The sequence below is a fragment of the Balaenoptera physalus genome (genome assembly GCF_965194825.1).
Source record: "Balaenoptera physalus genome assembly, chromosome: 4".
In the NCBI taxonomy this organism is placed as follows: domain Eukaryota; kingdom Metazoa; phylum Chordata; class Mammalia; order Artiodactyla; family Balaenopteridae; genus Balaenoptera; species Balaenoptera physalus.
The window spans coordinates 61910407-61932224 of record NC_138891.1 but is presented as its reverse complement, the minus strand read 5'-3'; the positions used below and the strand labels follow the sequence as shown (position 1 = coordinate 61932224).

Genomic DNA, 21818 nt, shown 5'->3' with positions numbered 1-21818 from the left:
TAGTTTTCCTCAGATTTTGATGACATAAAGAAAGTTAGAACCACTCATCTAAGGTCTTGCTTTTATAATCAGTTCCCCACCTCAATATTCCATATTTTAAAAATGACACAGAGGGCTTCCCTGGTGGTGCAGTGGTTGAGAATCTGCCTACCAATGCAGGGGACACGGGTTCGAGCCCTGGTCTGGGAAGATCCCACATGCCGCGGAGCAACTGGGCCCGTGAGCCACAACTACTGAGCCTGCGCGTCTGGAGCCTGTGCTCCGCAGCAAGAGAGGCCACGATAGTGAGAGGCCCGCGCACCGCGATGAAGAGTGGCCCCCGCTTGCCACAACTAGAGAAAGCCCTCGCACAGAAACGAAGACCCAGCACAGCCATAAATAAATAAATTAATTAATTTAAAAATAATAATAATAATAATAAATACTCCCTCACTCAACCTGATGTGGTCTCTCCCCGCTTGGAACCCTTAGCCATTTGTTAAAAAAAAAAAAAAAAAGACACAGAGAATTGTTGTTTCAATAACACCTCTACTTTGTTTAACAGGAATCAAAACAAACAGATTTTATCAAAATTAATTGTATAACTATACCATTAATGTGAAGTTCAAGTACAGTTTCATGTTATTTCTAACAAGCATTATCAGCAATTCTATGCTACTGTACAATCCGAACTCCCTAATCACTAGGCTACGGCTACACATCAGGGTTCAGAAACCTCCGGTATGTATTACACTTTCAGCCCAGACTACCCATTCACACCCCTGAACCCCTGGATGGCTTGCTCCTTTCTTCTATGATTTCATCTTGTCCTGGATAAAGGAACTGAGATAGATTAATGCTATCCTAGCCACCCTGGTTTTATTTTTATTTTTTAACATTTATTTATTTATTTATTTGGCTGTACCGGGTCTTAGCTGCAGCATGCAGGATCTTTAGTTGCGGCACGCGAACTCTTAGCTGCGGCATGTGGGATCTAGTTCCCTGACTGGAGATTGAACCTGGACCCCCTGCATTGGGAGCGCAGAGTCTTAGCCACTGGACCACCAGGGAAGTCCCCACCCTGATTTTATTTTAATGCCTGCTAAAAAGTACAGTTGACCCTTGAACAACTCGAGGGTTAGAGGAGTCAACCCTCCACACAGTCAAAAATCTGAGTATAACTTCAGAGTTGGCCCTCTGCATCCTCAGATTCAGCCCTATAGTACTATAGTATTTACTACTGAAAAATCCACATACAAGGGGACCTGCACAGTTCAAACCCATTTTGTTCAAGGGTCAACTGTATAGGCTTTTGGAAGCACACAAATTTAAACTATTTAAAAATAACAACTCTCAGTAACTCTAAAAAAGTATGAAATTAAAACCTCTTTTCTGTCTGGATTTATGAGCATATGTAAAAACCACAGGTACTTTTTTAAAAAAGTGGATCAGGGCTTCCCTGGTGGCGCAGTGGTTGGGAGTCTGCCTGCCAACGCGGGGGACACGGGTTCCAGCCCTGGTCTGGGAGGATCTCACATGCCACGGAGCAACTAGGCCCATGCACGACAGCTGCTGGGCGTGTGCTCTGGAGCCCACGAGCCACAACTACTGAAGCCCGCGTGCCTGGAGCCCATGCTCTGCAGCAAGAGAAGTCACCGCAATGAGAGGACCGCGTGCCATGGCGGGGAATTGGCCCCCGCTCACTGCAACTAGAGAAAGCCCAAGCGCAGCAATGAAGACCCAATGCAGCCAAAAATAAATAAAATAAATAATAATAATAAAAAAAAAGTGGATGAGTATTTAAGGTGGAAAAAAAATCCCACGATGGCATTCAAGGAAAGACCTGAAAACACATGGGACTGATTTGAAAAAGATTCCTTTTGTAACAGTAAATTGATGAAACCTAGGGAAACCAAACCAGAAAACAGCTTATAATTTTTAGATGTTGGTCTCTGGCACAAAGCAGTACTTAGAAATGACTCATAACATTTTATATTTTCATACCAAATATACCAGCCTCTGTACTATTCTTAAAATCCCAAAGATTTTATGAAAAACACAAGCATTACAAATAAGAACTAAGAAGAAACTAAAACTACAGTCCTATAATTAAATATTGTCACACTTCTTTAACATAACTAAGAAAACATTTTTAGAGTTCACAGTGATTAAAGTAAATTTGTACATTTAATCATTCCTATGTGTGATCTATTTCCTCCATAACAGAAAGAAAAAAGCTACAAACAAACCAAAAAACCATGAAAAACAACATAAAAAGAAGCTTCAAAATCAAAACTGCAATGGCACTGTTATGAAAATAAATGAACAGAAGCTTTATTTCGGTCACACACTTTCTATGACACAAAGTGATTTTTGTTGGCTACGTGTTCCAATGTACACAATACTTCTGGGGAAGAATGATTTAATGTATTTTACCAAATCTACAAACCTAATTGTGAATTACTGTTTCCTGGATACAGACTTTGAATAAAATACATCTATACGAAGGTATTATAAGGACAAGATAATTTTACACTGTTAAGAGACCAAAGCAAGGTAAGAGGGAATAACTTAAAATGTCCATGATCTAAACACAATTTAATTTTAACTTTCTGTATCATGTTACATAATTTTCATTTTAGGATTTATGGTAGTTTGCCATCTATCGGACCAGTCTGGGCTTCCAAGAACTCTGGCTTACTGCAGAGGTGGGTTGGAACTGGCTTTCCAGTTACAGGGTTCAAAATTTAGAGTGATCTTTGACTCCAAACATCTTAAATCATCTGCAAATACTTTACTACAGGAAGTTCATCTCTTATAGGAAGCTCACCTCTTATATTACCTCCCAAACTTGATTTCCCACTCCAACATACACCTCTAGCAGCCCCTGTGGAAATAATATGGTGACCCCTCAAAAAAGTAAACACAGAATAACTGTATGATCCAACAATTCCACTTCTGTGTATAAACTCAAAAGAAATGAAAGCAGAGACTCGAACAGATATTTGTAAACCCATGTGCATGGCAGCATTATTCACAATAGCCAAAAGGTAGAAGCAACCCAAGTGTCCACTGACAGATGAATGGATAAACAAAATGTGGTGTGTACAATGGGATATTATTCAGCCTTAAAAAGGAAGGAGATTTTGACACATGATATAACATGGATGAACACTCATGACATCATGCTAAATGAAATTAAGCCTGTGACAAAAGGACGAAATTTTTAATTTATTCCTCTTATATAAGGAATAAGAGTTGACACATTCATACTTTGCCAGGCATTTATTCAAGGGGGGCTGGGGAGGGGAGAGGAACAGGGCATTAGTGTTTAATGGGTATAAAGTTTCAGTCTGGAAAGATGAAACAGTTCAGGAGACAGATGGTGGTGACTGATGGCTGCATAACAGTGTGACTGTACTTAATACCACTGAACTGTATATTTAGAAATGGTTAAAATGGCACATTTTATGTTAAGTATATCTTACTAGAATTTAAAATATGCCAATTTCACCCATTTGGGACTTTACCATGGATTTTCTGGATTACAAGAATCCTATGTGGCCATAATTCAACTGTGACAGTAAATGTCTCTTATTTGCTAGACCGGTGATTACAGAGACATTTATGACAAAAATAAATGTGTGAGGTAGTTTTAGTTTAGATCAAATTTAAAATCATAGATTTCACTAAGGGAGAATTTAAGGTTTCTGTAACCAAGAACCCTAAGTTGATTTTTTTGGTTTACCTATCCAGTTGAACACTGGCTGGATAAGGAATGAAACTAGTAACTCTTCTACCTGTGGTATCCAGATTGGAGACAGATGAGTAAAATGGAATTTCTACTAAGGTTTCTCAAACATTTTTAAGCCTTCTCCCTCTCCACTCACAATCATAAACAACGACGGCAACAAAGATGGCTTCCTACGTCCTCCTCAGTATATCAGAAGCAATGGGGTTACAGTTCTGAGGCCAGAGACAAATATCCTTTACACAGAAAACATATCCCTTACAAAGTATCTTCAAAGTGTAATATTTTAAAATATATATCAATCACAAAGACACACCCACAAAATTCTAAACAGTAACAACATTAAAAAGTATATTGAAATCAACTATACTTCAATTAAAAATAAATAAAAATTTAAAAAATAAATAATAAATTGGTGAAAAGTATATTGAAGACAAAGAATAGAGATGCTGGTGAATCCTACTTAGTTAGGCAAAAATTGACACAAAAGGTAGAAAGAAGTAGGGTGGAAGGAAGATACACAATTGTCCTGTTAATTTTATATATAGGAAACTTGTTTTCAGGAATGCCTGAACCAAGAAACTGGAACCAAATAAATAGCAGCAGCAGCAATAACAAAACCCAACAATCTTGTACCTACTACCAGTCTCACTTTCCACAATCTAGACATCCTACCTTTCATCCTGCCATAATTATAAACATTTTAAATGTTTCTCAAAATTGGTAATACTCTTGCTCTTATGTTGAATGAAAGTGTATGCTGTTCCTGTTACCAGATAGCTACAATGGAATACCAAGCATTAATATTTAGCAAATCAACCAAAATAACACTATCACTGAAATACTATTTCTGAATGACCATATAGTTTGCTTTACAGGCTTTTCTACTCACCTATGTTTTCTGATCAGTTGCTTAATTGTGTTTCCCTATTCTCATTGAGAGAAATTATATGTAATGATTCTCAATTAGAGCTAAGAGATTACATGCCTCAAAGTTAAAACTCCTTTTGGTGAATGAGCCTAAGGGAAGGAAGGAAGACTTCTAGAAACCATTTTCAGAAATGAGGTTGGTACTGATTTTCACAATGATTTGAGGGGTGGGGGTGTCTACTGGCATTTAGTAGGTGGGTGAATGGGTGGGGCAGAGATATTAGACACTCAATGAACTGCAGAGTCCTGACAACAAGGAAATGTCCTGTGAACCAGACAACTTTCAAATGCCCTGTCTGATATTCACATTCGTAAAAATCTCTTTAGAAAAATATGAAGCTCCTCTTTAAAAACAAACACAAAATGCTTTGCATGGATTTGTGAATTTTTCAGCAATGCAACTACCATGTAAAATGAAGGAAGATAACATTTTGTCAGAACTTCCCAGAGTGTTCACTGTTTCAGAAAACTGCATCACCAATGGAAATGTCACTTGTATATGAGTCACCAATACACTACACTTTCAGCAGTCTGCACTAGTAGCCATGAAGTCACACTGATTACAGTATTTGATTATTCACTACCTTTAGTGTAGTTATGATTGAGTACTTACATACTGAAACAGATATTATTTAATATAAATGTATTTATTTTTCCTTCATACTAGTTTCCTTCATAACTAGGGTTATAATGTTGATTTTTTTAAAAAAAATCAAGTTATATACGTAGCAGGTTACATATTTAAATTTTATTTCAAGATAAAAATGGAAAGAACATTTACGAAATATCTGTTAGAAATAGGGGGCACTGGGCCCAACAGGATTGAAAACTATGTACTTTTATGGCCAAAATCTAACCAATATTACAAGTACTATCTTGGGTTTATAATAGAATCCCCTCAAGTTAGAAGCTGCTGCTTATACCATGAGCAGAATATCAGTATTCAAACCAGGAAACTACAACAAATATTTCCAAGTACATATTTAAACAGGTTTAGGTGTTACGGAGAAAAATTTTAAACAATAACAACATAAAAATATATTGAAGTCAGAGAATAGAGACATTGAGTGAATCCTATTTAGTTAAGACAAGAACTAAAACAAAAGGTAGAAAAAAGTAAGGTGGAAGGAAGATACACAATTGTTTTACTAATTTTATATGCTGGGAACCTGAGAAACATGCTTAAGAAGAAAGTAAAACATGTCTATATAAGATTAAAAAAAAAAAAAGAACTTAGCAAATCCTAAACTATTGCTATGAAAATTTGAAAATTAAATTTTAAGCACGGAAATGATTATTCAGCAACACTGGGTCAAAATGACATAATTCTGAAAATGTATTTTTAAAAAAACACAAAAGAATATGTTAGCATATTTTCAGTTCTTTTGGCAAACAATTCATTTACCCTGTATAATGACTATTAAAATTCTACTGCTGATCTGCAAATTCTTGCCTTTTGGTATTTTCTGGCATGCAATGAAAAAAATTTATTTTAACAACCAATCAAAGAGTATTTACTGAGTATTTAACTAGGTGCTTTTCAATGCACTAAGGACCACTGATGATAAAAAGGAATACGTGACTTAGTCCTTGCCCACTTGGAGCTGATGAAACCTTAGTGTTTTAGGCCCTACAATTTATTACTTAGATATCACCTGATTTCCTATTTCCTCTCACATATTTAAGATCAAACTAGAATTATTTTCTGGTTTGAATGTGGTATGCCCAGCATGGATATCTACTAAGCAACTTATATGTTTATGTAGAGTTTAGGAGAGAGGGTTGGACTTGAGATTGGAAGCCAGCAAGCATAATGATGGTGGTTAACGTCAAAGATATGTATGAGACTGCCTGTTAAGAGAGTACAGAGGAAGAAGAGAATAAGGGTAGGAGATGGAATTCTGAGGGCTATCATTTAAGATACATGTGGGAGAAAAGGAATAAGCAAAAAGGAAAAAAGATCATCAGAGCAGAAGAAAAACAAGAAGAGTAGTATGGCAGAAACCTGGGAAGAAGTTGCAAAAAGGAATTATTTCATATGCTGCAAAGAAAGATAAGAACTGAAAAAAAGACAACTGAATTTAACAATTCGTAAATCATCAGTGGCTTCTGACAACGCAGTTTGAGTACAGTTAAAAGGGTTACAGTGGTCACAAAGTACAGACCTGATCTCCCTGTGCTATGCGGTTGCTTCCCACTGGCTATCTATTTTACGTTTGGTAGTGTATATATGTCCATGCCACTCTCTCACCCTGTCACATCTTACCCTTCCCCCTCCCCATATCCTCAAGTCCATTCTCTAGCAGGTCTGTGTCTTTATTCCCGTCTTGCCACTAGGTTCTTCATGACCCTTTTTTTTTTTTCCCTTAGATTCCATATATATGTGTTAGCATACTGTATTTGTTTTTCTCTTTCTGACTTACTTCACTCTGTATGACAGACTCTAACTCCATCCACCTCACTACAAATAACTAAATTTTGTTTCTTTTTATGGCTGAGATCTAGGGACTGTCATACAGAGTGAAGTAAGTCAGAAAGAGAAAAACAAATATCGTATATTAATGCATATATGTGGAACCTAGAAAAATGGTACAGATGAACCGGTTTGCAGGGCAGAAATTGAGACACAGATGTAGAGAACAAACGTATGGACACCAAGGGGGGAAAGCCGCGGGGGGGTGGTGGTGGTGGGATGAATCGGGAGATTGGGATTGATATGGATACACTGATGTGTATAAAATGGATGACTAATAAGAACCTGCTGTATAAAAAAATAAATAAAATTCAAAAATTTAAAAAAAAAAGGGCTACAGTGGATTAATGACTGGGGATGGAGAGGAGGGTGGGGAAGTGGGGATAGCGGTTAACAACTGAAAAGCTGGATCAAGTGAAACATTTTTAGTAAAAGCAAATCATAAGCTTATTTTTATGTTTGAAATGAAGAATCTGGTAAAGAGGAAGAAAAAGTCATGGGAAGGAAAAATCACTGAAGGATCAAGGAAAAAGAAGAGAAAACAATCAAGAGCCAAGGTATAAAGCATTAACTGTGGAAATGGACAGGATCTCTAATTTGAAATGGAATTTAAAAATTTGAACATGAAAAATGAAGAAAGCTGAAATCATATACTACTACATTTTCTATTTTGGTAATTTTAAGAAATACCTTTATGATGAGCTGATACAGTCATCAACTGAGTAACTAAGTTCAGTTACTCAGTGTTTACAGACGTCATATCTTCCTATGGCTTTTTGTATACACTCACATCTAATGGAAACTCTGACTGCCGCCACATATCAGATCACCAATTCTTCCTTATAAGATTCAATTAACTCTAAACTTCACATTCATTTTTTAAAAAAATTACTAATAAATATTTCTTTTATAACAACAAAAAAACATAATTAGGAAACTTGGAGACACTAATTATTAATGGTCATCACACTGATTTCTGATAACCAAAGGCAATGGTTCACAGAGTTTTGGATTTCACAGAACAGTAAAAAAAATTTTAACTGGAAAACTAACATAAATTTGCCAACTTCTAATTCTTTTCTAAGCAAGAATAATAACAAAAAAGAAAGTAAGGAAAACAACCTAAGACTTAGTTCTTCTTGAAAGTCTGAGAAACTATCACAGCCCAGTGGAGCCTAAGAACACATGAAGACTAAATGTAATGTGTTATCCCAGATGAGATTTTGAACCAGAAAAAGAATACTAGTGAAAACCACAATGAGATATTACCTCACACCCGTTAGAATGGCTATTATCAAAAAGACAAGAAATAACAAGTGTTGGTGAGGATGTAAACTGGTACAACCACTATGGAAAACAGTACTGAGGTTCCTCAAAAAATTAAAAATAGAACTACCATATGATCTAGCAATTCCACTTCTGGGTATTTATCGGAAGAAAATGAAAAACACTAATTTGAAAGATATATGCACTCCATGTTCACTGTGGCATTATTTACAATAGCCAAGGTATGGGAAAAAACTGAATGTCTATCAACAAATGAGTGGATAAAGAAAATGTGGTATATATATATATATATATATATATATATATATATATATATATATATATATATAAAATATTATTCAGCCATCAAAAAGAATGAAATCTTGCCATCTGCTGCAGCATGGATGGGCTTTGAGGGCGTTATGCTAAGTGAAATAAGTCAGACAGAGAAAAGACAAATACTGTATGATCTCACTTATATGTGGAATCTAAAAAAAACCTCCAAGCTCATAGATACAGAAATAATGGAGAACAGACTGATGGTTGCCAGAGGTGGGGTTGGGGAGTGGGTGAAATGGGTGAAGGGAGTCAAAAGGTACAAACTTCTAGTTATAAAATAAATAAGTTATAGGATGTAATGTACAGCCTGGTAATTATAGCTAATAATACTGTATTGTATATGTGAAAACTGCTAAGTGTAGATCTTAAAAAGTTCTCATCACAGGGAAACAAATTCTGTAACACTGGGTGGTGATGGATATTAACAAGACTTACTGTGGTGATCATTTTGCAATATATACAAATATGAAATAAAGTACAGGGTTTAATTAATAATAATGTAATAATATTGGTTTATTAGTGTAACAAATGTAGCACAGTAATATGTTAACAATAAGAGAAAGTGGGTGAGAAGAATGTATAGGAATTCTCTATTATTTCTGCAACCTTTCTGAAAATCTAAAACTATTTTAAAATAAAAAGTTTATTTTTTTAAAAGTTAAAAAGTCCTCAAAAACAAGGACATATATAAGTTTAAGCAAAGACACACACACACACACACACACACACACACACACACACACACACACAGACATGTGTGTGTTACATTGACCTTGCTTTTCTCATTTTGCCGTAGACCACTGAAAACTTTATCTCCATCTACAGGAAACATCATTTATTAGGGAACTCATGGTCTAGGAGACTATATAAAGATTGATAAAAGCACCTCTGATTATTTAAGAATTTTGACTTTTGCTGTCTCATAATAAATTCCTAAGTTTCTTTTTTTTTTTAATTCTGCAAATATACGATGGAAAAAAGGCTGATCAACACTCACAGGTAAGCAATGCATCAATTCCCTTTAATGTTGCATAGGAGTTGGATGCACAAAGTCTGAAGGTCTGCACATCTAAGTTAGAGGCCAGTTCCTCCACAGTATTTAAATTTCAATAGGAGGGACTTCACTGGAGGCGCAGTGGTTGAGAGTCTGCCTGCCAATGCAGGGGACAGGGGTTTGAGCCCTGGTCCGGGAAGATCCCACATGCCGCGGAGCAGCTAAGCCCGCGCGCCACAACTACTGAGCCTGAGCTCTAGAGCCCGCGAGCCACAACTACTGAGCCTGTGTGCCACAACTACTGAAGCCCATGCTCCTAGAGCCTGTGCTCCGCAATGAGAGGCCACCGCAATGAGAAGCCTGCGCACCTCAACGAAGAGTGTCTCCCGCTCGCCGCAACTAGAGAAAGCCTGTGTGCAGCAACAAAGACCCAACACAGCCAAAAATAAATAATAAATAAAATAAATTTTAAAAAACTTTCAATAGGAAAAGACAAGGTTAGAGAACTACTTCCCTGCCTTTCAGTAGTAAAAAAAAAAAAAAAAAAAAAAAAAAATCAAGCCCACCCTCACATCTTTGTTAGTTTTCTGAACTAATATATTAAAGAGCATAGTGGAGAAGTGAGGTAAGGAAGGATATCTATATTTGTTTTGTAGCTCATGAAATGCAGTAGTGAAGAAACAATTTCCTAGGTAAAATGTGATTAAGACTTGAAATGACTTATATACTACTCAAGCTTTATCTGTCAATTGCACTCACTGCAAAAGACTCTTCAAAGCAAAATCTTAAAAGACCAATATGTAACACAAGTATTTATTGAGGAACATGTGCTTGATACTATGCTAGGCACTGCACCAATCTAAGTAAAACTATTCCACCATTATGAAATACCAAGCCACTTACTATTTTATTTGTTAAATTACCCTATAATTTAATTTAAAAAATCATTATAAATACTGTGAGCACTGACTACTTACTAGGTAATACGCTTGGTACTGTGGAAATACCAAAATGAGAAGTAAGGGCCTGAATAAAACTTCATTAAAAAAAAAAAAAAGGCCTTTTAATAAGCACAAAAAATGAAACAAATATCAAGTAAAATGAGTAAAATTTTGACTGAAATAGCAGTAAGTCATTAGATGACTCGCTTTTTTTCTATAGAAAATTATCAAGTACACTCTTCTGAATAAAGAGTTAAATAATATAATTTTTAAATATAAAAAAAAGTATGGCATAATTTCATTACAGATGTAATAGAAGTTATTAATAAAAATGGACAACTAGGAACTTCCCTGGTGGCTCAGTGGTTGAGAATCTGCCCGCCAATGCAGGGGACATGGGTTTGAGCCCTGGTCCAAGAGCAGCTAAATCCGTGCACCACAACTACTGAGCCTGCGCTCTAGAGCCCGCGAGCCACAACTATTCAGCCCGCACACCGCAACTACTGAAGCCTGTGTGCCCTAATGGCTGCGTGCCACAACTACTGAAGCCTGCACACCTAGAGCCTGTGCTCCACAACGAGAGAAACCACCACAATGAGAAGCCCGTGCCCCACAACAAAGAGTAGCCCCAGCTCGCTGCAACTAGAGAAAGCTCCTGCTTTAAATTAAAAAATTAAAAAAAAAAAATTAAATTAAAAAAAAAATTAAAAAAAAAGACAACTATCTTAACTCTTCAGCATTTCCAATTTCTATTTCAACATCACAAACTTCTCAAACTTCAAAATAGTTTGTGGTTCCTAAAGTTTAAGATGAAAAAAGAAATTTAAAACTGAAAATCTTTCAAAAAATTTGCCATGCTGTTCAAAATCAATTTAAATGTATTGCATTTGATATTAGATAACATATTCAAGAGGAGATATATATTAAGGTACAAGCAAGGTCTAGCTTCTTCTGGTACCTAAAATATTATGTCAACTTGAAAATGGCCATAGCTGACTAACTACAGGAACTCTTGATCACTTCTCTCCTCTTCCTCTACAAACCTGTCACCCCCATCTCCAGAGTACCACTGCTGCCTAAATTTCTTTCCCTAACTCTTTCTTCTTGCCTCACTCTTGGGTAGATTTAAAATGGCAGGATTAGCAAAGAGATATATAGGGAAAACTGCTGCTACTGCTAATTCTCTTCCACACTGTTAAACTCTCTGGAAAAACTCTCTGGGTTAAGTCCTGCCTCTGGAACTAATTAGTTACTGACCTTGGAAAAATACATACTTTGAACTCCTCCTTTTACTTCACAAAAGCAAAGACAGATAAAAAAATTTTTTTTCTTTAATTAAGACAACTTAGCTAGGCTTAAAGTAAGATAATCATTTCTGTAATCAGGGGCTGAGCCTTTGGGACTCTGGGTCTGGAAATAGGCAGTCTGAAGTTCAATCCCCTTTTGTACCAGGGTCCTAGAGTCAGGTTCAACTGAAAGGAGGTTGAAAAAAGCTGTGTATTTTTAAACATGTATAAAACCTCCAAAGAGGTAACAGAATAATATATTTTTTTAAAAAAGAACAAAATATTACAAGACAAATCGGCCAATATGCATCAAGAACAGACAGAAACGCAAGAGGTCCAATAATAAATTCTGGAAAAAAAAGTCATTTAAATTAAAAATTCAGAAGACAACGATTAACTCTAGATTGGATATGGAGAGAACTGATGACTAGAAGCTAGAACTAAGGAATTCACGCTGAAAGCAGCACAGAGAAAATAGATGAGAAATATGAACAAGAAGTTAAGAGCCAGAGCACAGATTAATATCAAGCAAGAGTTTGAGAATGAGAAAATTAAAGCCTGAGAAGCAATATTTAAAGGGAAAAAAAGATTGTAAACTTTTCTGAACTGTAGAAATGACAGCTTTCAGATTGAAAATACACACAAGTGTAGAGCAGGAAAAACAAAAATCATATGAAACAACATGATGAATACAGCAGAGTAAAAACTGCAAAATATCGAGGACAAAGAGACAATCTTAAAAACATACAACGTTTAAGAGAGTATCAAGCAAAGTAATGACAATTAGATTAAAAGCATATTTTACACCATCAATAAACGTCCGAAAGCAACAGAATAAGTAGTATCTTCAATATGTTGAGTGAAAGTGACTGTTAATCTAGAATTCTGAATCTACTTAAATTAGTATTCAATAATAATGATGAAATAAAGACATTTTAAGACATAAAAACTAAGAAAGTTTACCACACATGAAGCCTTGCTTAAAATAACTAAAGGATGTATATTTCAGCAACAATAAAAGTAAATACAGAGGGAAGAGATGGTATTCAAGAAATAATGGTGAGTAAAAAAATCACTGTTGGGCTTCCCTGGTGGCACAGTGGTTGAGAATCTGCCTGCCAATGCAGGGGACACGGGTTTGAGCCCTGGTCTGGGAAGATCCCACATGCCGCAGAGCAACTGGGCCCGTGAGCCACAATTACTGAGCCTGCGCGTCTGGAGCCTGTGCTCCACAACAAGAGAGGCCGCGATAGTGAGAGGCCCGCGCACTGCGATAAAGGGTGGCTCCCACTTGCCGCAACTAGAGAAAGCCCTCGCACAGAAACGAAGACCCAACACAGCAAAAATAAATTAATTAATTAAAAAAAAAAATCACTGTAATCAATCAAAATGAGTAACAGTTAAAAAGTTAAGAGAACGTTTTGAGTTTAAAAAGAAGTAGAACTATAACACACATTATGGAAGAAAATATTTGCAAATCACATATCTGATAAGGGTCTTGTATCCAAAACACATAAAGAACTCTTACAACTCAAAAAAAAAAAAAAAAAAAAAAGACAACTTAAATACAGGCAAAAAGACCTGAGTAAGCATTTCACCAAAAAACAAACAAACCCCATAAAATACAAACAAACCCCATAAAATACAAACAAACAAAAAAACTGGTTAACAGGGACATGAAAAGATGTTCGAAATCATCAGTCATTAGGGAAATATAAATCACAACCATGAGTTATCATTTATACTCACGACCATGACTAGAATCAGAAAGGCAAAAACAAGTGTTGGTACGGATATGAAGACACTGGAACCCTCACACATTGCTGGTGGGAATGTAAAACGGTGCAGTTACTTTGGAAAACAGTTTGGCAATTCCTCAAAAAAGAGAGGTACCATATGACCCAGTAATTTCCACTCCTTAGGCATTTACCCAAGAGAAATGAAAATATACATCCACAAACTGCACATGAATGGTCAAAGAATCATTATTTCTGATAGTCAAAAGGCGGAAACAAACTAAATGTCCATTAATTGATGAATGAATACACAAAATGTGGTACATCTATACAATGGAATATTATTTGACATTAAGAAGAAATGAAGGGCTTCCCTGGTGGCGCAGTGGTTGAGACTCTGCCTGCCAATGCAGGGGACACGGGTTTGAGCCCTGGTCTGGGAAGATCCCACATGCCGCAGAGCAACTGGGCCCGTGAGCCACAATTACTGAGCCTGCGCGTCTGGAGCCTGTGCTCCGCAACAAGAGAGGCCGCGATAGTGAGAGGCCCGCACACCGCGATGAAGAGTGGCCCCCACTTGCCGCAACTAGAGAAAGCCCTCGCACAGAAAACGAAGAACCAACACAGCCATAAAAAAAAAAAAAAAAAAATTTAATATGCCAAGGTGCCATATTTAAAAAAAAAAAAAAAAAAGAAGAAGAAATGAAGTACTGATATGTGCAACAACACAGATGAACCTTGAAAACATTATGCTAGGTGAAAAGACGACTGTGACAAAATACCACATAGTGTATGATGCCATTTACCTGAAATGTCTAGAGGAGGCAAATCTACAGACACAGAAAGTAGATTAGTGATTGATTACGGCTGGGGGCTAGTGGCTTGGCGGAATGGAGAATGAGAGTTAGTAGGTAGGGAGTCTCCTTCAGGGCGTATGAAAATGTCCAAACATCATAGTGTGGTGGTGGCTGCACAACTCTACGCATATGCCGAAAAACTGGACCATGCACTTTAATGAGTAAATCGTACGGTATGTGAGTTGTATCTCAAGAAAACTGGTAAAAGAAAAAAATAGAGCTAAACTATTATGTAACAGTAATGTGGAAGGTGAGAGGGAATACTGAGGTCAACATCTTCTAAATCCCTATATTATTTGTGGGTGGATAGAGATGCTCAATATATAGGCACAGCTAGAAAAAAAAGGATAAAAATACAATCCATAGCTTCTACATGATCAAAGGGAAAAAATATGAATAGAAACTTAATGAATTCAATGCAAAGCAAATCAACATCCTAGAAAGATTTCCACAGAATTAGACAAACTGATTATAAAAAATAGCATATGGAAGAGTAAAGATCCCAAGCAATTCGGGGGGAAAAAAAAGGATTGGGGGTTCTGCCTGGCCAGATATCAAGACTTCTCATAAAACACTATAATTAAGATAGTGCATTACTGGTGCACCAACAGATCAATACATGAATGAAACAGAATAGAGAACCTAGAAACAGAACACAAAACAAAGAGAATGATGGTATATGACAGAGAAGGCAAACAACACTGATTAGTGGGGAAAAGATGGCTCATTCAATGAACGGCATTGGGACAAATAACTTCTTATGTGGGAGAAAACAAATTCCCTACTTTAGTCCATACACAAAAATAAATTCCAGGTATATTAAAGACCTAAATGTTGTAAAACTAAATTTTTAGACAACTTGAAGAAAACACTAGAAAAACAGCTTTATGACCCTGGTGTAGAAAAGGAATTCCTAAACAAGTAATAAAAAGTAGAAATCATTCACCTAATAAATTTACCTACAAATAAATTTAAAACATCAAAAAAGACACCATCAACAAAGTTAAATACAAGGGGCAGGCTAAAAGAAGATATTTACAACATATACAACAAAGAATTGGCATCCAGACTACAGAAGAAACTAATAAGGAAAAGACACACCACCCAACAGAAAAATGGGTAATCAGTGGAGGCGAACACAACGTTGTAAAGCAACCATACTCCAATAAAATAAAAAGAAAAGAAAAGCGGGTAATCTATTCATATGAGTGAAACACAGGACACCTGAATCTCACTAGCAATCAGCAAAATGCAAATTAGGGCAAAATGATATACCTCTCACACTCATCAGATTGGTAAGTTTTTCAAGTCTGACAGTACAAAGTGTTGACCAAGATGTAGGAAAAGGGGAACTCTCATGTTTTAGAAAATAATCTGGCAATATCTAGTAACAGTCATAACGTGCACACCCCATGGCCCAGCAATTCCACTTCTAGGTATTCCAATTTAAAAAAACCACACATAAACAAAAATGATCACTGCAACATTTTTTTAAATAGGAAAAAAACTGACAGTAATTCAAATATCCATTAGTCCTCGAAGAATGGCTCAGGCTGGGGTTGCTTCACTTTGGTAGTTCCAGAGCCTAGCAATATGCTATCACAGGTATATGTTCAGAAAATGTTTGAGTGAATGAATAAATAAATGAGAAAGAAATAGTGTTACCTAAAAGTAGATGCAGAGTTGAGAAACAGCTTTTATTACATGGAGAACTAAAACAAAATAGACAAAAATCCTTGCTTTCATGATATAAATGAGACAAATGAGTACAGAGTATGTTAAATAGTGATAAGTGCTAAGAGAAATAAAAAAAGCAGTGAAGGGGGATAGGGAAGTATGGGGGTGGGGATTTACAATTTTATACTGAATGGCCACAAAAGGCCTCACTGATAAGGTAACATCTGAATAAAGATTTGAAGGGAGTGAAGGAGCCAGCAGATACCTAGGGGAAGAACATTGCAGGCAGAGGTAACGGCCAAGGCAAAAATCCTAAGACTGAAGTACGCCTGGCACTTCTGATGAATAGCGAGATCTGTGTGGATAAAGCAAAGTGAGTGAAGAATGATGGGAGGACTTCCCTGGTGGCGCGGTGGTTAAGAATCCGCCTGCCAATGCAGGGAACACGAGTTTGAGCCCTGGTCCGGGGAAGATCCATCCCACCTGCCAAGGAGCCAACTAAGTCTGTGTGCGCCACAACTACTGAACCTGCGCTGTAGAGCCTGGGAGCCACAACTACTGAGCCCGCACGCCACAACTACTGAAGCCCTCGCGCCTAGAGCCCGTGCTCCGTAACGAGAAGCTGCCGCAATGAGAAGCCCGCATGCAGCAACGAAGACCCAACGCAGCCAAAAATAAATAAATAAATATAAAAAATTAAAAAAAAATAAAAAGAATGATGGGAGATGAGAAGTGGTTTGGGGAGGGGGGGTGGATACAGATCTAGCAGAGTCTTTGGCTTTTACTCTGAGCAAGAAGGCAAGTCCTCAGAAGGTTTTAAACACAGGAATCACATGACCTAACCTGTATTTTAATAAGATCACTCTGGTTTCTATGTTGAAAACAGACTGCAGGGATAGAAGGGATATTTAATGATGATAGTGGCAATCACAAGGTTCTTTGGGGTATCTGGACAAGGTCCCTACTTCAGTGCTGTTAGGATAATTGGGATTCCACTAATGCTTGACCTCTCTAACCAAATGAAAAATTGGGTATCTGAGAATATAAGTCTGAACATAAAAGATAAAATAAGCAAATAATCTAAGATCTCGGATCTTAAACATTTTTGAGGTTAAAATTTACTTAGTCACACCAAAATAATACCAACGTAGGCCTGTGCTTCCCTGACCTACTATTCCTTATTCATTCCTTGAGAGAAAGTCAAAGAACACAGGTACTTCCAAATTGATGCTGAAATAAATCTGATACTCATTCACTTAGTCAACCACCATTTGGTGGGTGAGTACCTACAATATGGGCCAGCTGCTGTCTTGAGTGCAAGGGCTATAAAGATGAACAAAATATGGCCCATCCTAAGATATTTACAGTCTAGTGTGTGAGCTACCTAGACTTACATAACGTGCCATAAAGAAACACAAGCTCACTTTTAATGTTATACAGCAGCACTAACAGAAATATAACATGAGCCACAAATGCAAGCCACATATGTAATTTAAAAATTTCTAGTAACCATTTTTAAAAAGGTAAAAAGAAACAAGCAAAATTAATTGCAATATTTTACTTTACTGAATAAATCCAGAATATTATTTCAACATGTAACAATATAAAAATTGAGATTTTTACATTCTTTTTTTATACCATTTTTTAAATCCTAGGTATATTTTATACTTAAGCATATTTCAATTTGAACTAGCCACATTTCAAGAGTCTTGAACAGCATAATTATGCAGAATAGACCTATTTTTTAGAAAACTGAAAAGAATTTGACACAGGTACAGGGCAAAGTAAATTAGTAGAAGGAGGCTTGAACATGTTCACAGCTTAAAGAAAAAGAGTAAACATACTATAGATAATTGATACGGAGAGAGCAAGATGAAAGAGCACGAGGACTGGTTAGTTTGGAAGGGAGGGCCGTCGCACCTTCCTCTGTGACAAGTGGAAAGGTTAGATTAAGATATAAACAGGTTTGGTGAATGTGAATGGGTTGAGAGTTTAGGTTAAGAGCTTCCCATTTTTCTCAGTGAATCAGAAGACAATCTTACTAGCCTCCTTCCATCACTGCGGATACAAACCTGAAGGGACTACATTTATGGAACAATTTAATAAACTGTATCCTAGTATGACAACATTAAGTTGTGTTTTTAAAAATTATAGTAATTTTCTAGCTTTCTTATGGACTGGTCAATCCTTGAATTTTGTCACTTGATCTCTAAACACAGAAGCAATGCTATGGATTCATTCTTTATTTTCTCACCTATTCATTTATTCAGCAAACATGTACCCAGTGTCTACTCTTATGTCAAGTACTGTGTGAGACAATGAGCATACAGAGATGAATAAGGCCCTCAGTGACCTACATTTGTGTCCCCAGTATTTAGCTTATTATGTCTGCACACAGTAAGTGCTTTAAAAACACAGCACTACATTGCCCTGTAAAGAAATATTACATGTCAACTAAAATATGAACTGACAAAGACTTTCATTTGTCTAAAGTAGCGCTGTACAATAATTTTCTGTGCTAATGAATATGTCCTACTCTGAACTGTCCAATATAGTAGCTAATAGCCACATGGATTTTTAATTAATTAGAATTTTAATAGCCAAGGTGGTTAATGGCTACCACAAAAATCTAAATACGAGAATACAGTGAGTAGCTAATGGCATTTCCACTACTATAATCATGGTGCTGTCATCTCTAATGAGTTAACACACATGTGATGCTAGAATAATACCAACTGTACCAGAAAGACATCATAAGAAAATTTTCTTAGTGTAAAATAACTTTAGCATTATGAGCCCAAAAAGAAAGAAAGAACAAAAGAAAAAGAAAAGGATAGTCCAATCTTTTCAGTCTGCTTCCCCAAAGGAAAACATCAACTTTCTGACAACCTCCTAATTTTTCTCATTGTGTCAAGAAGTGAAAATAGTCTGCGGAGATACGGAGTCAAACTTTTTTTAATTAGAGAAGAATTAATAGAACATATGAGTTGTTTCAGTACAAAATGATAACAAACTTTTTTTTGGCAATACAATTTGAATTGTTGAAAATCGGGATGCATATAATGAATAAAGTGTTTTTATAACTCAAAAAAACCTGTCTTTGTGATCTGCTTATTAATTTCTCCAAATCTGTCCTAGTTATCTGAATTTTCTTAAGTGAACCTATTGCTAAAAGATTCAATTCATTGAGCAAATGGAAGTATAATTTAAACTAGACTTTGAATTGAATAATTCCTGGTGTAGTAACCAGAATGGCTGTTTATGGCTGGGATAGTAAAATACACTTTCATTACTCTGTGAATCCACTATCCTTAATGTATAATTTAAGTGACTGTACAGACTTAATCAGAGAAACAAAGTCCTACATGGGCACAGGTCTGATTACATACTTCCGTACTTACATACTGATAACTTAAAAGTAAAACCAGTGAAGTGAGCGACTAATGTCAGAGAGAGCATTTTTTGTGCACCGCGAACTTGTTCAACTTGTTAACCACCCCGTAAGGCAGCTGTCTTGTAAATTAACCACACAACTTCCTGCCCTTCCTTTTAGTTGTGTTCAGCTGAAGCCATTTAAAAAAAAACATTACCAGATTGCCTGTCTTGAAGATGAGAATGGTTATACAATCAGGATTTTATTCAGGTTAAAAAAATACCTAACACTGAGAAGTGGTGTCTTAAATCTACTAGAAAAAACTTTAAGAGAACCACTAGCACACAAAAACACCATCAGGTAAACAAGACTTCTATACGTGAAGATGGGCAAATCAAAGGCATGAGATGAGACCTGAAATAATCAACTTCTAGAGTAAAGTTACCGAGCTGCCGCTTACTGCAACGAAGCCAAAGTATTACAACAATTTGGCATTATAATGACATCATTAGCTTGGTTTCCTAATAAGGCATATATCTGGGATATATGAATGCCCAATTACCTAAAAATAGAGAGCTAACATTTGTCTGAGGCAGTGGCAGGCAGTTCTAGTTTCATTTATAAGATTTTTTTTTTTTTTTTTTGAGAATGATGCCCACTGCCAAATGAATTAACAGAAGGCTGGCTCTGAAACAGCATACTTCTTAGTCATAACAAAAAAAATGTTCTTCCAGAGCAGGGAAAAAGAGGTATCAATGTTTTGGTCGCACAAAACCTTTACAGTTCCACAAAAATCGTTTCTGCTTCTCTGCCTTTTGAATTAGTAAATGAAAACACCGAGTTGTAGCAGCATTTAATTACTAATGCGATTTAGAAATTAAGCCGCAAACAGTAACAGACCTCATCATGGAGGTAAGGTTAGGCTTCTTCAGCCAGGAGCAATTTCAGTCCTAACTGTCACGTTGCCTTAGTGGTGTATTTTGCGGGTTGCAGTTGCCAGCAGGCAAGAAAGTTTTCTCTGGGAATTAATTCTGAGAAAGGTGGCGCTTTTTACATGCCTTAAATCACCCTTTTCTAAGATCCTTTTTTTTCTCCAGGTGTTCCAGTAAAACTGAAAAGTTAACCATTGGTTCCAAACCAGTCTCGTTCAAACTGCCTCGGGAGAACGGAAAAAAGGGAGGTTCGCGTTCGAAAAGTTTCACTTGGGGTTAGGGTGAGGACAAGGTAAGAAGGAAAAGTCCTCCGTAACTATCTTACTTACCTTCGAAACTAGACGGGGTGTTGGAATATTCTTTCTTTCCCTCACCCAGGCCTTGGGTAAAATTTCTTTCGTTGAGAGCGGTTAAACTAGGTAAGTGACCCTCCTCCTTGATAACGCAACCGCGAAAACAGCGAGGAGAGGGAGCTGGAGACAAGTCCTCACCCTCCCCTTCGCTCAAACGAGTCCCAAATTGTTAGAGGCAGGAAACACAAGCCTCTTTTCTCTCCCCAAGACCTACTCTCTTTCCGTGCCCTCGCCCGAGTTCCTCAGGAGGGACGCCGACCCCGCTCCGGACTCGCTTCTGATCGCAGCCGCCCAGGTGCGCCGAGGAGGAGGGAGTAACCGAGAAGCGCGGGCAGGAAGCGGCCGCCTCCCGCCACCGACCTCGGCGGCCCGGGCTCGGCGGCGAGACGCGTGCCGGAGCTGCGCGGGGCTCTGCCGGCTCCCGGGCCCGCGCCCGCCTCCGCCGCGGCCTAGCCCGGAGCCCGCGCCCCGGCCTCGCGGCTCCGCGCCGCCGGCCCTTCCTCGCCACCTGGGCCCGAGAGACCGCGCGGGAGCCAGCGTCCGGGAGGTGAGGGGCGGAGGCACCTACCAGCTGCTGCCGGACCCAGCGCCACATGCCCCCGCCGTCGCCGTCCCGGTCCCGCGGGACGCGGGGGCCGAGGGGCTGCAGGTGGAGGCCGAAGAGCCAGAGGGGGAAGCAGGAGAGCCCCTCCGGCTGAAGTTCCGCTCGCCGTCGCTCCCGCCTCACTCCCCTTGCCGGGGCCCCATCTCGCCGCGCCGGCCCCGAGGTCCTACAGGCGCGGTCCCGGCGCCGCCCCCGCCCGGCGCAGCTGAGTCCGCTGCCGCGCCGCAACCACCTTCATTATTGACCGACCGTTGTCACCCGCAGTACCGCCACAACCCCACCCCCGGCCCCACCCGGGCCAGCCCCCGGCGCCCCGGCCCGCCCCCG

At 38.0% G+C, this 21818-nt stretch overlaps 1 protein-coding gene across 9 annotated transcripts in view; it reads right to left on the bottom strand.

Moving 5' to 3' along the window:
- Positions 1–21754, bottom strand: part of ATP11B (ATPase phospholipid transporting 11B (putative)) — a 127854-nt gene extending 106100 nt beyond the window's left edge. For 7 of the 9 annotated variants that reach the window (XM_082461375.1, XM_082461374.1, XM_082461378.1 and 4 more), the window contains exon 1: positions 21456–21753. In XM_082461375.1, the coding sequence (XP_082317501.1) occupies positions 21456–21482 (27 nt within the window). In that variant the 5' untranslated portion in view covers positions 21483–21753. Of the gene's footprint in view, positions 1–20863; positions 21434–21455 lie in introns of those variants that run through there. The other 2 variants (XM_082461376.1, XM_082461381.1) reach the window with 2 other exon arrangements.
- Between the last annotated feature and the right edge of the window lie 64 nt (positions 21755–21818).